Source organism: Gracilinanus agilis, chromosome 4 (genome assembly GCF_016433145.1).
Source record: "Gracilinanus agilis isolate LMUSP501 chromosome 4, AgileGrace, whole genome shotgun sequence".
Classification (NCBI taxonomy): Eukaryota; Metazoa; Chordata; class Mammalia; order Didelphimorphia; family Didelphidae; genus Gracilinanus; species Gracilinanus agilis.
In genome coordinates, this window is record NC_058133.1 from 63995027 (window position 1) to 64012783 (window position 17757).

General features: G+C 39.1%; 1 protein-coding gene across 1 annotated transcript in view; it reads left to right on the plus strand.

The window, feature by feature from the left end:
* Positions 1-4301, plus strand: part of NTMT2 (N-terminal Xaa-Pro-Lys N-methyltransferase 2) — a 28104-nt gene extending 23803 nt beyond the window's left edge. Inside the window, exons 3-6 of the mRNA XM_044674878.1 lie at positions 309-558; positions 1294-1554; positions 2112-2118; positions 4172-4301. Coding sequence (XP_044530813.1) covers positions 309-558; positions 1294-1554; positions 2112-2118; positions 4172-4301 — 648 coding nt within the window. The remainder of the gene's footprint in view (positions 1-308; positions 559-1293; positions 1555-2111; positions 2119-4171) is intronic.
* Positions 4302-17757: the final 13456 nt, after the last annotated feature.

Consider the following 17757-nt stretch of genomic DNA (forward strand, 5'->3'; position numbering starts at 1 on the left):
AGGATTCCTAAAGAGGGGCACAGTGGCCCAAGTCATAAAGGGAACATGTCAAAGTCTTCTTGCTGATCAGTAGTGAGACCAGGTCCATGACTGATTTTTGTACTTCCAGTGTGGGTGATTAAGGGAGACCTAGTTTAAAATTAAAAAAAAAATAGTTTGGAATGGATGACATCTTAGTTATCTTCTATTTTAAGAGTCTATAATTTTATCTATCAAGATAATCTGATGACAGCTAATGTTAAAAATTCACTGCTTCAGACATAGTTAAAATTGACTTTTATATTACATTTTCTTTTTGCCATTTACAGGGTCCTGGGAAAGCAGGCACTGACTGTGCCTTGGACTGTGGTTCTGGGATAGGAAGGGTCAGCAAACATGTCTTGCTGCCAGTTTTCAACAGTGTGGAACTGGTGGACATGATGGAAACCTTCTTGGATGAAGCCCAGAATTATCTACAAGCTAAAGAAGACAAAGTAGAAACATATTACTGTTACAGCCTTCAGGAATTCACGCCTGCTCTCAGAAAATATGATGTTATTTGGATTCAGTGGGTTTCTGGTTAGTCTTGTGTTCTACTATTTACATTCTCCTTGTTCTAGCTAGAAAAAAAAACAGGGAGCCCAGATTCATAATGAAAAGTGTAGAAAGCACCATACTGATAAGAAAACAGACTGCATATCCCCTTCACATCCAACTTATAAAAGATCTGAATGAGGCTTATTATCCCTAGAGAGATAATGAAAAATGATGAAGATAAAGAAAGAAGTAGTAATAAACATTAAGAATTTGAATTTAGAGAAATGTAAAAAATTCACATGAAATATCTATATGTTGTGAATTAATTTTTATAATTTTTTCCAGGTATGTTTTTTTCTTTTCATAGTCACCGGAATTCATCTAGGATCACCAGAATCAATAAATCTTGGCAACTGATTGGATACATTTTTATCAGATGTAGAATACTTGCCCTTTTCTATATTTTTCTCCTTAAAAACATGAGAAAATCCTATAAGATGGATTTTTAACATCATTTCCCCACCACATTAAATTAAGAGATCAAGTCCACTTTCCTTTAGATTTCATAAGGCACAGAGGATGACATTTAAATTTCCTAAGCACTTTGATGCCTTATTCTATTTTACCCTCACAAAATCCCTGTGAGACTAATTGAGTAGATCTATCTTTATTTTTCAGAATTTAAATCATTGATCTAAGAGTGGCGGAACCAAAACTAGAACTCAGAATGGTGCTCTTTAATGAACCACTGTCACACTCCTATGCTCCTTTCTACAGGGAACCTGACTGATAAAGATCTCCTTGAGTTTCTTTCAAGATGCTGTGAAGGCCTGAGAGAGAATGGCATTATCATCTTAAAGGACAATGTGGCCCGAGAGGGTTGTTTCTTTGACTCTTCTGACAGCAGTGTGATCCGGGACATGGACATCCTCCGAAGCCTCATTTACAAAAGTGGGCTGGTGGTTCTTCAGGAGGAGAAACAAGAGGGTTTTCCAGAGCAATGTGTCCCAGTGTGGATGTTTGCTCTGAGTAGCAATGGTAATTTATAGGATCAGAGCTTGAGATTGAAAAAGGATCTTAGAGATCATCTGGTCCAACTCCCCCATTTAACATGGGAAGAAACCAAGGCTTGGAGAAATTAAGTGACTTGTTCAAAATCATAAAGGTAGTAAGTAGCAGAGAGGAAATTTGAGTTTGGGTTCCAGGACTCAGTGCTCACACCTTTGCATCCCATTGCCTTCCTAAATCAGTAAAGTAAGAGACTCCCGACTTGCAGAATATTTGGGAGTGGAGTAGTAGGAAGTAAGTTCTTCAAAATCTCTATTAGAATATAATTCAATTCAACAGATATTGTATATGCAAGGTACTAGATGGTAAGAATACTTATACTTGGGCTCTTTTTCCAAACAGCTTCCAATTTAATGAGATCCTATTTAGAATTCTAATGAAGTTTTTGGAAAAAGAGATTAGTATTTGCATAAACAATAGATGATGAAGCATGCTCACATATATGTATATTCACACATAAAGTATTATTTTACACTCTTCCATCTGAGCTTGTGGTTTCAGAAGCTCAAATTTGGAAGGAACCTCAGAGACTACGTAATCTTAACCATATCTCAATTAGAATCCCTTCTATAACTAACAAGTGTGCCTTTTCTCAAAGACCTTTAGGGAGTCAGTCAGCTGCCCCTCAAGAAAGCCCATTCCACATTTTAAAAACCATGAAGTAAAGTAAATGTTTGTCATGCTGCTTGTTCCACTTCTGGAGAGCTTGGATTATTGTTTTTAAAAATCAACTTTTTGCTCCTAATTCTGACCTTTCCAACCAAGAAGACTAAGTCTAATCCTTTTTCCACCTGATGGCCCTTCTGACATTTAAAGATGGTTAATTTATTCTCTTATTAGACTTCTTCCTCCTCTAAGCTAAAGATCCTCAATTCAGTTAAATGATTCTTATATGTTTTGATAGTGAAACCCTTTACTATGGTATTGGCTGTTCTTCCCTGAATGATCTCTTGTTTGTCACTATTCTTTTTCTAAAAAATTTAATTAATTAATTAAGAATATTTTCCCATGGTTATATGATTCATGTTCTTTCTCTCCCCTCCTCCCAACCCCCTCCCATAGCCAGAATGCAATTTCACTGCATTTTACATGTGTCATTGGTCCAGACCTATTTCCATATTGTTAATATTTGCACTAGGGTGATTGTTTAAAGTCTACATCCCCAATCATATCCCCATCGACCCACATGATCAAGCTGTTGTTTTTCTTCTGTGTTTCTACTCCCACAGTTCTTTGTCTGGATGTGGATTCTGTTCTTTTTCATAAGTTCCTCTGGATTGTCCTGGATCCTTGCATTGCTGCTAGTACAGAAGTCCATTACATTTGATTGTGCCACACTATATCAGTCTCTGATAATTTTCTCCTGGTTTTGCTCCTTTCACTCTGCATCAGTTCTTGGAGGTCTTTCCAGTTCACATGGAATTCCTCCAGTTCATTATTCCTTTGAGCACAATAGTATTCCATCACCAACAGATACCATAATTTGTTCAGCCATTCTCCAATTGAAGGGCATCCCCTCATTTTCTAATTTTTTTTGCCACCACAAAGAGTACGGCTATAAATATTTTTGCACAAGTGTTTGTCACTATTCTTTCTAAACTGTAATGTCCAGAATAAAAATCTCAAAGTGATTTGATTAGGGCAGAATACTATGGTACTATCACTTGCTCAGTCTTAGACACTATGCCTCTCTTAAAAAAAACTAAGGGTGCATTAGTTGTTGACTCTTCTTTTTTTAAAAATTCAATTAAATTTCCTACCAATTATAGGTAAAAACAGTTTACAACATTTGGAAAAGAACTTTTAGTCTTTTTTTAAATTTAAATTTATTTATTTAATTAATTATATAATTCATGTTCTCCCCTCCAGTCCTCCCTTAGCCAGCAAGCAATTCCAATAGGTTTTACAGGTATCACTAAGAACTTTTAGTCTTGAATTCTCTCCCTCTCTCCTTCCCCTCCTCCACCTGAGAGAGTAAGCAATCTGATATAGATTTTACATGAGCACATACTGTTGACTCCTCTTAAGGTTGCAGTCAATTAAACAACTATATTTCCTTCAGATGAACTACTATTTAGTCATAAGTCAACTATCCTTGGGTCATACCTCTCTTACCTCCTCATTTTGTTCCCAAGAATAACATGAAACAGTGTGAAGTGCCATGCCAAATCTAAATATACTATATGGAATAGGAAGCAAAATAGCAGACTTGTAATAGAAGTCTTAAATTCAAATCCTGTCTCAAATATTGGCAAAGGGACACTTGGACAGTTATTAGATCTCACACTGTTTCCTCCTCTGTAAAAATGAGTATAATAATAGCACTCACCTTACAGAGTCGTTGTGAGAATCAAATGAGATATCATATGTTAACACTTTCAAACTTTAAAATATAAGTGCCATTATTATTAGTGTTGTTAACAGATCTATTTTGTTCCCTTTATAAATCTAGTAACCCTGTCAAAACAAAAAACAGGGCTAGCCTGGTGTGACCTGTTCTTGATGAAGTCATTCTAGTGCTTCATGATTATGACTTCCTTTTCTATATATCAACTCTTTAATAATATGGTCTTAAATTTTTTTTCAGAATCAAAGTTCATCTCACTGGCCTATGGTTTACAGATTGCCTTCTCTTTCCTTTTCAAAATCAAAGAAGTTCTTTAGGCCTATGGCTTTTCTCTCATTTCCCACTTTCTTTCAAAGATCATCAGTGGTAGCTCAACAAATACATTTATCAGTTCTTTTACCACCAAGGGATATAGTTTATCTGGTCCTGGTGACTTGAACTCATCAGGAGCAGCAAAGTGTTCTTTTATTATCTTCCTGGTTATTTTTGGCTTCAGCTCTCAATTAGTTTTTTTTTTTTAATTATCCTTTCCAATTTAAAAACCATTCTCTTTTGGCAGAAAAAAAATCAAAACAAAATCCAGAAGCAAAACAAGAGCAGAGCAGTTCTGCATTCTCTCTGTCATCTGTTATCATCACCTCATCCATTGAGTAGTGGCCCTCTTTGATCCTCTTCCTCAGTACAGAATTTAAAAAAAACAACCCACAAAACCTTTTAGTTATTCTTGGCTCTCATAGCTAGCCTTCACTCATACTGAGCTTTAGCTGAGTCAGCTCTTATAGGACTATGCTTTCATTTGTATAATCACTCAGCAAATATTTGTTAATACCATTTTTATGTAAAGTATATATTCCCCTACACTTGGGGAATTACAATGATAAATATACCAATGTAGTTGTTTTCAAGGAGATTATATTCTGAGCTAGGGGGTTGTGAAAGATCAGACATTCTTCAATAGCTTTTAGAAGGTGGCTAAATTAGAAGGGAAAAGCCCAATCCTTTATTCACCAAGTGTTTGTGGGGCACCATTTATGTACATGATTAAGTGCTAAATACTTCAGTGCATTAACCAAGAAAAAGAAGAGAATAGGATCAGATTTTAAAGGAACTTCTAAAAGATCTATCCCCTTGAATCTGTGCTTCATAAATATGGTCTAGTTTAAGGTATTGGGTATCTCAGATCATTTTAAATATGAGGAAACTAACATTAAGAGGAAGTAAATGACTTTCAGAGCTTACAAATAGCAGAACAATGTTCACTTGGACTAATTTCTACCACTGAAGTTAATAGGTGGCACAATAGAGAAGATGTAGAAAAAGGGTCATTTTTGATTAAACTTGCAAATTTAATTGTCTGGATTCATATGAGTTTTTTGGCTTAATGTAAAAGATAATTTTGAGTATACTATTAAAATGGAACACTTTTAAATGATATATACATGTCATTGTATGAATATAATGTTCAAATAAAACCACTTGTGTTTTTTATGCTTTCCTTTCTCCATGATTGACTTTCTTTCTTCCCCCCCCCCCCCAAAACCTCTACCTCCTGTTTTGGAATTAATACTAGGTATTGCTTCCAAGGTAGAAGAGTAGTAAGGGCTAGACAGTTTAGGATTAAGTGATTTGCCCAGGGTGGTGTAGGCAGGAAGTATCTGAGTTGAGATTTGAACCCATGACCTCCTGTCCCTAGGTTTGGCCCCTATCAATTGAGCCATCTAGCTATCTCCATGAATGACTTTCAACTTGAACAATACACATGTGCTCCTGTACCAGAGGAAGAGACTTTCACAGGAGGGTCAGCTAATTCACTGGTTGAGAGAGTTAGGATCCAAAAAGGACTGGCTAAGCTATAAAATAGGGCTCAATCTAATAAGATGAAATTGAATTGGGACAAATATGTTTTACACTCAGTTGAAAAACATTGCACTTCATATTTATAAAATATGGGAGGCAGGCATGATTAGGCTTCAGTTCATCTGAGAAAGATCTTAGAGTTTTAGTGGTGTGTAAGCCTAATATGAGTCAACAGTATCACTTCACAGCCAAGAAAATGAATGTGATATTGGGTTGCATTGAGAGACTTGGTTTCCAGGAATAAGGTGGTATAGTCCAATTTTATTCTGCCTTGGTTGTGGTACACTGAGTATTATGTTCAATTTCTGAGCATCTCTATGGCCTATTAAGCTCAGTTATGTGAACCAGGGATGTTTAGCCTGGAGAAGAGAAGATTAGAGGGTGAGAAGTGGGGCAAAGGGGTCTATCTTTGTAATTCTTAACAATTCTGTTGTGGGAGAAGGCAAAGGCTTGTTCTGGCTGGTCTCAAAAACAGATCCAAGAATAAGAGGTAGAAATTACAAAGAAACAAATTTAGGTTTAATATAAGGAAAAACTAACTAACAATGAGAACAGTGCCAAATTGGAAATGGACTAGCCAATTTCTGCTGATAAGAGGTACTTAAAGAATCACTAGATGGATGATGGTGGTATTTTAGCACAGAATCTTTTCTGAGTATGGATTGGATTAATGGTTCCTGAAGTTTCTTCTAATTTTGAAAGAGAAAGACAGAGAGAGAAGAAAGAAAGAAAGACAAAAGAAAGAAAAGAACAAAAGAAAGAAAGAAAGAAAGGAAGGAAGGAAGAAAGAGAGGGAGAGGTTTTCTACTTTTGGTAACCATTACATACCAAAGAAAAAGAAAAACTTTTAACAAAACTATTCAATACATCAAAAAAAAATCTGAAAATATATACACATTACTACCCTATGGACCTCCCATCTCTGCAAAAGCACTAAAGGGCAGTGGAATTTTCTTCTATTTCTTCTCTGGGGCCAATCTTGTTCTTTGTAATTCTACTACATTCATTTTTTATTATATAATTATAGTCATTATGTATATGATTTTTCTAGTTCTCTTAGTTTACTTTGTATCAGTTCATGCAAGTATTTCTATACTTTTAAAAATCACATTAGTCATTTTTAGAACAGAGTAATATTCCATTATATCTATGCTCTAAAGTTTGTTTAGGCATTTTCCAAATGATGGATCTCTTTGTCTTTTGATCATCTGCAAATACATCTTGGTGAATTAGGAGAATCTTCTCATTTGACTGTTCTTGTGACTTCTAGTCCAGTCATCTGGAACCTCAAACCTTTAATCCATCAATCAATATTTATTAAGTATCTGCTGTCTATTGGGCAGCTAGATGGTACAGTGGATAAAGTGCCAGACCTGAAGACAGGGAAGATGAATTTTCCTGAGTTCAAAGTTGGCCTCAGATAATTACTAGCAGTGTGACCCTGGGCAAGTCATTTAACCCTGTTTGCCACAGACTCCTCATCTATAAAACAAGCTGGAGAAGAAAATGGCACACCACTCTGGTATCTTTGCCAAGAAAACTCCATATGGGGCAATGAAGTGTCAGACACGATTTAAAACAATTGAACAACAACAAGCCAATGCCTACTGTGTGCCAAGCAAATGCTACTGTTAAGCACTGGGGATACAAAAAAGAGGCAAAAGATAGTCCCTACCCTCAAGAAGCTTACTGTATAATAGAGAAGATAACATGCAAACAAATATATACAAAATAAGATATCCATAGGAAATAATTAACCCAGGGCAGGCACTAGAACTAAGAGGGGTGGGGGTAAGCTTCCTATAGCAGGTGAGATTTAGGACCCAGGGAGCAATGGATATTAGAATGTCTCTAGGTCCATATCACTTTGGGTAGTGTAGTACTTTTAAATAATCATTCAAGCAAGGAAGGCAGTGACATTGTGGAAAGAGTCATCTGAGGAGAATTGTTGATGTCTATCAGTGTGTGCCTTGGGTGGTCTCCAAACTGGAACCGGATGCAAGACTGTATATGTTGGTTGTCCTTTGTCCTTGAAGAAAACCAAAATGGCGCCAGGATATCAGGGTCAATGTAATGTGCAGTGTGTCTGACTATGGCTGAGCAGATCAATATGAGCTCAAAAGCCTCTTCTTACCCTAGGCTGGGCACAAATAGCCCACATGAGCATTTGTGATGGAGATGTTTCTAAATTTGTGCCTCTCATATTTCTTTTGAGCGACTACAATTCTGCTTTGCTCCCAGAGCATAGAACTTTCTTTGACATGGGCATGCCATGCTGGATGATCCTTTGCCAGCGTCTCCCATTTCTCACAATCAATACCAGAATTCTTCAGAATGTCCTTGTATCATTTTTTTGACCTCTGTGTGAACGCTCGCCCTGAGTGAATTCTCAGTTAAATAGTCTATTAGGCAAACATATAATCAGCATTTGAACAAAATGTAATATATTACATATGGAATATGTGTGATATAAATGTGAGTGTATAGTTGAACCTAAAACTAATTCTTAAACAATTGTCATGAAGAAAGCACTTACTAAGCTATAAAGTGTTATAAATGGAGACCATTATTACTAGTGTTCGAAGTTCTTCTTTCTCCTGTTGATCTTGGCACTGGCTGATCTTCTGTTTCAAATCTCTTCTCTGTTGTATCTTGGCCCAAGTCTCTTGTGTTAACCATTCCTTGCGCTTTCTCTCTCTCTTTCTCAGGACTTCTGCGCAGGTGGTCTTCCAGGTCTGCTGGAGTTTGGTCCAGTGGTCCTCGACTGTCTCTCCTGTGAGTCCTGTCAAGGCCGCGAACTTGTTCTTGATTTCGCAATTGAATGCTTCTTTTTCCTCTCTGGTCTTTAGATCTTGCACATTGAACTTATGCTGTAATCTGCCTGAAAGGTCGTTGAATGATTTCAACTTGATTCTAAAAGTTGCCACCAGGAGTTGTTGGTCCGAGGCCACATCTGCACCACGTCTTGCTCTAACATCTAGAAGGCTTCTTCTCCACTTGTGGGAAACTGTGATGTGATCTATCTGATTTTCCGTCCTTCCATCAGGCGAAGTCCAGGTTGACTTATGAATTTTCTTGTGTGGGAATATAGTACCCCCAATAACAAGATCGTTGAAGGCGCAGAAATCCGTAAAGAGCTCTCCATTTTCGTTACAGGTGCCTACTCCATGCCTTCCCATGATGAATTCCTTTCCTGTGTTGTCTTCTCCTACCCTTGCATTCAAGTCTCCCATAACGATCTTTAGGTCTCTTCTTGGTGTGCCGTCAAGTAGTGTCTGTAGGGAGCTGTAAAACTCTTCTTTTTCCTTTTCCTCTGCCACATTGGTGGGTGCATAGCATTGGATGATGGTGATCTTCTTCCCCTTTGAGTTGAACCTTGCTGACATAAGCCTTGACGAGATTGGTTCCCAACCTATCAGCGCCTTTTTTGCTTCAGGTGTCATGAGCAGCGCTACTCCCTGGGTGTGGGAATGGTCCGGGTCTTCATGGCCAGAGTAAATGATGGTTTCGCCTGATGTCAGTCTGGTCTGGCCGCTTCCATTCCACCTGGTCTCGCATAAACCGAGGACCCTGATGTCGTATCTTTTCATCTCATTTACTACCTGAGCGATTTTTCCTCTTTCATATAAGGTTCTAACGTTCCATGTCGCTACTCTGGTTTTTGCCTTGGTCGTCAGAAGATTTATCGGCGAGCTGGCTTCCCAGAGGCTTTCACCAGCACACGTCATGGACTCTGTTGGAGAGCAATCCTCCAGACTAGGCGATCGTCGGTTTTGTTGGTTTGGTGAGGTTGCTAGCCTAGCACAAGATATGACAAGAGACGGTTCATTCACGATATGACTGAGGAAGCAGAAACAGCAGCTGGACAAGGGAACATGAAGAGGCTATACGAAATAATAAGAACTCTATCGGGAAAGAACTACAACCCTAGCAAGCCAGTGAAGGACAAGACTGGCAAGACAATAATAAGCGATGCAGGGCAGAGAGCCCGATGGGCAGAGCATTTCGAAGAAATCCTGAACCGACCGCCTCCACCAACTGTTCCGGACATACCGCCAGCCACCGAACTGCTTCAGGTGAACACGGGCCCACCTACCAAAGTTGAGATCATCAAAGCCATCAAGACCATGAAAAATGGTAAGGCTGCAGGTCCAGACGGCTTCCCCCCTGAGGCACTCAAGGCAGATCCAGAACTGTCAACGGAGATGCTACAACCCCTCCTGCAGAAGATCTGGGAACAGGAACAAGTCCCGACAGACTGGAAACTAGGCTACCTGGTGAAGCTACCCAAGAAAGGTGACCTATCCCAATGCAGCAACTGGCGAGGAATCATGCTTCTATCCGCTCCCAGCAAAATCCTGACCAGAGTAATCCTAGAAAGACTGAAGGAGGCCTTGGACAAGAAGCTGAGAATAGAACAAGCAGGGTTTCGTCAGCACAGATCGTGCACCGACCACATCGTCACCCTAAGAATCATCATCGAACAGTCCATCGAGTGGCAGTCCCCCCTCTACATGACTTTCGTGGATTTCGAGAAGGTATTTGACAGCGTGGACAGGAGCATCATCTGGAGATTGATGCAGCACTACGGGATTCCCCCGAAGCTCATCAACATCATCCAGCGGTTATACGAAGACTTTACCTGCCAGATCATCCATAATGGGAAACTGACGGCTCCCTTCACAGTGAAGACCGGAGTGAAGCAAGGCTGCATGCTTTCGCCCCTTATCTTCTTGATGGTCATAGATTGGACCATGAGAAGAATTACCAAGGACAGCAATACGGGCATTCAATGGACTCACAACAAGCAGCTTGAGGACCTTGACTTCGCGGATGACATCTGTCTCCTTTCTCACAAGCAGCAGGATGCGCAAGCCAAACTTGCACGTCTCTCTGAAGAAGCGGAGAAGACAGGTCTGAAGATCAACAAGAGGAAGACCAGGTGATCACAGTCAACAGCAGACAGGACCTGCCAATCCAACTACAGGGAGAAAACATCAAGGAGACGGACCACTTCACCTATTTGGGTAGCATCGTCAGTAAGGACGGCGGGGCAGAGGAGGACATCAGAAACCGAATCAACAAAGCCAGACAGGCATTTAACACCCTGCGGTCTGTCTGGACCTCCAAAGCACTGTCCCTCGTCACTAAGCTCCGAATCTTCAATAGCAACGTAAAGGCCGTCCTCCTGTATGGATCAGAAAGCTGGAGAGTGACGAGCGCTAACACCAATAAACTCCAGGTCTTTGTTAATAGATGCCTATGTCACATCTTGAACATCAGATGGCCTGAAAAGATCTCCAATGCTCGTCTCTGGGAAAGAATAATCCAGTACCCCATTAGTCAGGACATAAAGAAACGTAAGTGGAGATGGATAGGACATACGCTAGGAAAACCAGAAGACAACGTAGCCAGACAAGCACTGAGCTGGAACCCTTCAGGGAGGAGGAAAGTCGGAAGACCAAAACAGACCTGGCGAAAATCTGCCGAAAATGAAACAAAAACAGTCGGAATGACATGGGCCCAGCTGGGGGAAGTTGCCCAGAACAGAGTCCACTGGCGTGAGATGGTTGCGGCCCTATGCTCCTAAAAAGGAGTCAACAGGAATAATAATAATAATAATTATTATTATTACTAGATGGTTTGGCACCATCCTCACCACCATTTTCCTGTATTGAAGTAAGCCTGCTATATGGTCATGGAAACCATCTCTAATTTTAAAATACATCTCTGATTTTCTTTTATGGGGAACAGAGGGAAGGATTTGCAGTGGTAAAAGACAGTTGATATTTTGAGTAGGGATTCCCTCATTCTTCTGTTTAATCTATCTATCTTATTAACTACCTTACCATTCCTAGAACACATTACTTCATTTTTACCTGTTGGAAGTCTTCTCTTTCTTCATGGTCTAGCTGATGTGTTACCTTTTTCATTAAGTTTATACTAATAACCACTGACATTCATAGGACTGTTATCTACATACTGTAAAAGCATTAATAATTCTTTAAACTATTTTAACCTTTTTGAATACTCCTACTTGTTTAGGAATTTTAAAAAATTAATTTCTCTGTTTTTTAGTTTTCTCATCTGAAAAATGAGGGGGGGGGTTAGGTTAGATCAACAACAAAGTTCCTTCTGATTATGATATTCTATAAATTGGAAACCAAATCCAGGCAGTGTCAATGTCTGAGGGGGCTTCCCAACTCCATCATATTATAGATGAGGAAACTGAGGCCCAGTGGAGTTAAGTGATTTGCCCAAACACTTAAAAAGTTAAAAAAAAAATAGAACATGAGGTGTTCTGTTATGCATTACAGAGACATGTTAGCCCTGTCTTTTGTTTTCTTTTCTTTTTATTTCCTGCAACTGGTCTTCTCTGAGTGATGTCAGGGAGGAGGCCTATATCAGATACATCCAGCTGTCTGTCATGAATAATTAGAAACAGTTGTGTTATTGCTTTTCTTGGTTCTGGTTTATTCAATGATGCTTTGGTGTCCATGCCAAAAAACTACCTTCTACAATCACCAGTGGCCAGTGCTTATCAAAGGTCATCTTAACTAAATTAGACAAATATGTGAAAAATAAATGTAAAACAATCTTAGCTTATTAGTTATGCATTTGGTGGGAAGTAGAATTAGGGAAGCATTAGACACTATATAAGGTACAGGAACCAGTAAACTATTTTCCAGAGATGCTCTGGATATATAGGACAAACCCAGGCGAACTTGCTCTATTACTAAGAAATCGAACTCCGTCAGATCTTTATCACTCATTCACTTTGCATTTTCCTAATACCTGACCTAGAGTTTGCAGTATTTTGTTATACAATTGCTTTTTCTCTTTTAGGATTCCATATGCAGTATTTATGTGTTGTCTCCCTAGCTGAAATGTAAGCTTTCTCATAGAAGATATCTTTTTTTTTTTTTTTGGTCTTGCATTGACCATGGCACCTAGCACAGTGAAATGGTTTCATGAATAAATATTTCTATCAGCTCAGTTTTGAAGGGACTTTTGGGATGCTCTAATTTACGCCACATACTCATCAGTGGCATTTGAAGAAAATAAACTTTTCACATGAAAAAACCTAACTACAAAACAATTTTTTGATCCAATAGGTTATTGGAAATTATAACAGGGAAAATGTGACCAATATGACTTTAATTTTTTCATCTCTATATAAGATTACACACACACACACACACACACACACACACACACACACACACACACATATATATATATCAGTCAGTTCTTCAGTCAGAATTCCCTTTCCTATTCCCAAGTCATTTTTATCTCTAAGGATATCTGTGGCTTATATGAAGGCCATCTGGTTACTAGGTGAGAGAAGACCATACCAAGGACCTCAAGGGTTTTTGCCAAGGAAGATTATGGTCTCCATCAAAGTACTATACTTTCCCCTAAACCAAATTAAATGCACTTTCTAGATAGATTTCACTCTTTTCCCTACTATTTTTCTTGCACTATGGACAATTTTTATTTTGATCCTACTTCAATTGGCCATCAAATAAATTCTCACCTAAAACTAAACTATTTTGCTCCTGAAGCCATAAAGTTGTCTAACTCCTTTGACTGGACTAGTGACGATGGATTTTTCTAGTAGGGAAATTTTTCTCTAAAAGAGTAATTTCTCTGAATCTTTGGGATGAGATTAAGGTAGATATCTGCTCTCCAGAAAAGAGGCAAAGGGCAGTTTCCTAAAAGTGGACTTCTAGAAGGCTCCTTTTCTTTAAATGGCCCTTGGATCTCTTGGGGGCCAAACTGGTAACCACCACCTTTATTAGCTTCTTCCTCTAACACTCTGGTCAGACCAGATCACATATAGAGAATGGCATTCAATTCTAGATGTCAAACTTTAAGAAGAACATTAATAAACTGAAGGTAGTTGACTGGAATAGTGAGGTGTTTATATTGAAGAAGATAAGTCTCAGTAGTATAGGATGGCTGTCTTCAAGTATCTGAAGAAATTTAATTTTGAAGCAGCATTAGACTTGTATTACTTGACCTGAGGACAGAATTAGAAGGAATGAGTAGAAATTGCTGAGAAGCAAATGCAGGCTTGACATAAGGAAAAAAATCTTAACAATTAGAGCTATTCCAAATTGGAGGCACCTCTCCCTGGAGGTCTTTAATTAGAGGCTGGTTTGTTGCTTTGTATTCATCGCCTCCTGTAAAGCAAGGATGTGGTGAAGTAGAATTCTTCTTCAGACATGGGTCAGTCTGGATGATTTCTAAGGTCTCTTTTTATCTCTGATGTTCTATAATCCTGTGATTCCTTGAGGTTCTTCTGGAAGCTAACATGTGATTTGGATGTCTTAGGAAAATACAGAATAACCTTTCTGGAAAACCAGAGAAGTTGAGCTTCTTCCACTTCACTAAGGGGATTCAAAGGAATGTATAAAAGATAACATATAAAAGGAAGCTGAAAAACAGGGGTTGGGAAAAGAGCATGGTAGGAAATATGGAGGACAGCCTGCAGAGAAATGAGGATTATTATTGCTATCTAACATATATTTATAGAACAATTATATTTGTGAATAATTATAACTTGTATCTATGTTGTTGGCTTACAAAGTCCTTTCCTTACAACTCTTTGAGGCAAGTAGTAGAAATTGTTTTACAGATGGAGAAAATGGAGCTGTGTAGGGTTGATCAATCAGTGTAACATATATTAAACACCTACTATGTTCCAAGTACTGTGATAGCCTCTGAGAATGCCAATATAAATAATGAAAGAACACCTTCTTTTAAGGAGCTTATGTTCTAAAGAGCCTTGTCCATGTCCAAATAGCTATTAAATGCCTCAGCTGGATAGCCAATGGAGGTCTCCTGATTCTATCACTATTTTTACTAGAGTTCACAATCTCTCTAGCAGTAAATTCTTAAGATAACCTGTAGCAAAGAGGTTCTTGGGGGAGACATTAAGTTTCTGGACCAAGTACCTAGGCCAGAGCAAGAGGACTGCCCTTTTCCTTGTCCAGACATTTCTGTGGGCAAGAATGTCTGTATAAAGGCAATTTGGCTGGTTTCTAAAAGGGGGAATAAAGAAAAAGTGTGGAAGTCTCTCATTCTCACTCCCACTAGGAATATTTGGTGAGGAGGAGAGAAAGAAAGGAATGTGGCGGCCAGGCTCTCAGTGTCCAGATGTTCTCTGACAATACACATTGTTAAAAATTGAAATGTAAATTGTGAGAGAGTTGGGTCCATCAAACAATGAAATAACTGATGGCATTTCAAGCCCTAATTTATTATAGTCTGCTGGTGTGTTGCTTTGGATTCATCTGTTCTTCCCTGGAATGCAGGGTTCACCCCTGGAATAATTACACAGGTCTTTTGGCCCCTTTCCAAGCTCAGAATGTGTGTGGAGAGGCATTTTTCTTTAGCTCCCTTCCTGCTCTTCATCTCTTCAGTATTTCCTCTAAGGTTTCATGCCCTTACATTGACATGGAATATGAATATGCTTAGACTCATCTCAGGGGGTTTGGGTAGAGGTTATATATAAAGAAAGCAAAGTTAATCAGAAGAGCATGATAAGGTTAAAGCTGCCATATAATTAGGTACTTTTTTTCACAGATATATTCCCTTGCATTTTTTGCTTTGTCAGTATAAAAATGATAAGGCGACTCACAAACAATTCCTTCCCACCTACTCCATCCCCCTCATAGTTTTATTGGTTAGTTTGTTCCTAAGGGGACATGAAAGAGTTTGCTCCTTTTTTCATTCCTTCTTTATCCCCAGTTTAAATTTGAATCAATATCATTGAATTTAGTAAACTTCTAGATCACAGAGATTAAAGAAAGTCTCATAAATCCATTTAGAATCCAAGGGAACTTCTCTGTAGGGATTGTGGTCACTTGGGAGGAAGAATACTTTCTGCTTGTCTGCCTCCTGGGGCAAAACATTTTTACCTTATGTTAATGATATAGCTCTATTCACAGGGCCATTTCTTTTCTTTTCTTTTTTATAAGTTTTATTAATTAAGTTAGAATATTTTTCCATGGTTATATGATTCATGTTCTTTCTCTCCCCTCCTCCTACCTGCCTCCTGTAACCAGTGAGCAATTCCACTGGATTTTACATGTGTTTCCATTTGCACTAGAGTGATCGTTTAGAGTCTACATCCCCAATCATATCCCCATCGAACCATGAGATCAAGTAGTTGTTTTTCTTCTGTGTTTCTACTCCCACAGTTCTTCCTCTGGATGTGGATACTGTTCTTTCTCATAAGTCCCTCAGAATTGTCCTGGATCATTGCATTGCTGCTAGTAGAGAAGTCCATTACATTTGATTGTGCCACAGTGTATCTGTCTCTGTGTACAATCTTCTTCTGGTTCTGCTCCTTTCATTCTGCATCAGTTCCCGTAAGTCATTCCAGTTCACATGGAATCCCTCCAGTTTATTATTCCTTTGAGCAAAATAGTATTCCATCATCAGCAGATACCACAATTTGTTCAGCCATTCCCCAATCGAAGGATATCCCCTCATTTTCCAATTTTTTTGCCACCACGAAGAGTGTGGCTATAAATATTTTTGTACATCTTTTTCTTTATGAAGGGCCATTTCTTTAAATAAAATCTCAAGCCCAAACATATAAAATGGGAAAAGAGGAATATGAGGAATGATAGTCCCATATCTAGACACTTTTCCTCCCATTTTTCTTCTTATGTGAATTCTGAAATTCTTCCATTAAGGAACATAAAACCCATCTGACCAAGAATGTAACCAAACCTAATAAATCAATTATGAAATCTGAGGGAACTTTAAAGTTCAACCTCACTTCTAAGGCTTTTTGGGCATTTTAGGGGCACTGACATGGACCCAGCTGGAAATTTCTCCTTTCTCACTAATTTATTTTTAGATTCCCTATTTTTAGATTTCTGGAGCTCCATTAATAGAAATTCTTATTTAAGACATCAGGAATCTGCTTCTGAGGCAGGATCTCCATTTTCAGAGATCTTGTGTCAAATTCCTGTTACATATAGATTTGGCGTTGGAAGGGACCGTATACTCCACACACTCCTACTTTACAAATGAGGGAAGCAAAATCTAGAGAGATTAATTGACTTGTTCAAGGTTTCTCAAACAGATCTGTGGCAAAATGAAGATTCTACCCCAGGCTCTTTCTTTTCAGAGTCTGCTCCCTTTTCATTCTACCATAGTGCCTCACCCCTGATCTGAGGAGATCATTCCTATCTGTGCTTTGAATATGGATAAAAAGGCCAAGGTATATACTCTGTTCCTTCTGCCCAAACCCAGTCCTAGTATAAATGGGAGAGCTGTCTGATAATGACGGCAGCTACTAGCTTTCCTGAGACTACCTCATGCTTGGTCTGAGGAAGGTGAAAAGCCAGTGACAAGGAGTCTGGGTGAGACACCCATTCAGCTTGAGACAGCAATTTGTCAACTAAGCCTCTTTTGGCCAGGCTTTTCCTACCCCACCACTGGGGTGGGGAGGAGGCAGTGGTTTCTATTACAGAAGTTGCTAATCTGAGGAGAGAGACCCAGACAGAGATTGATGAGAAACCTTAGCCCTCTAGTGCATGAGGGCAGAGTGTTATGCCAGAAGGACTGGCTCCAGCAGAAACTTTCTGGGAAGCCAAAATTGTCTGCAATGGGATATGAGGCCCCTGCCCTTGGAAAGATAAAATGGAAGCCAGTCTGGATACTCACAACACTGCTTCTCTGTTCAGGGGTTCAGTCTGCTTTCCAAGATCTTCTCAAGCTACCACCTCATCCTAGTGGTGGGGTAAGAGGTGGAGTGAGATGTGCCCAAGGAGATGATGTAGCCTACAATTTGGCACCTCTCATTTTTGGACGGGTCCAGGTTTTTGGGTTAAGTAGTTGTCAGTGTGGAACTAAGCCTTCCTAGGCCTTCAGCAGAGAAGTTTGGGTACACTTCTAGCTTTGTGGGGCTACTGAATGGCCAGTCTTATGAAGCCATGGCCAGTGAT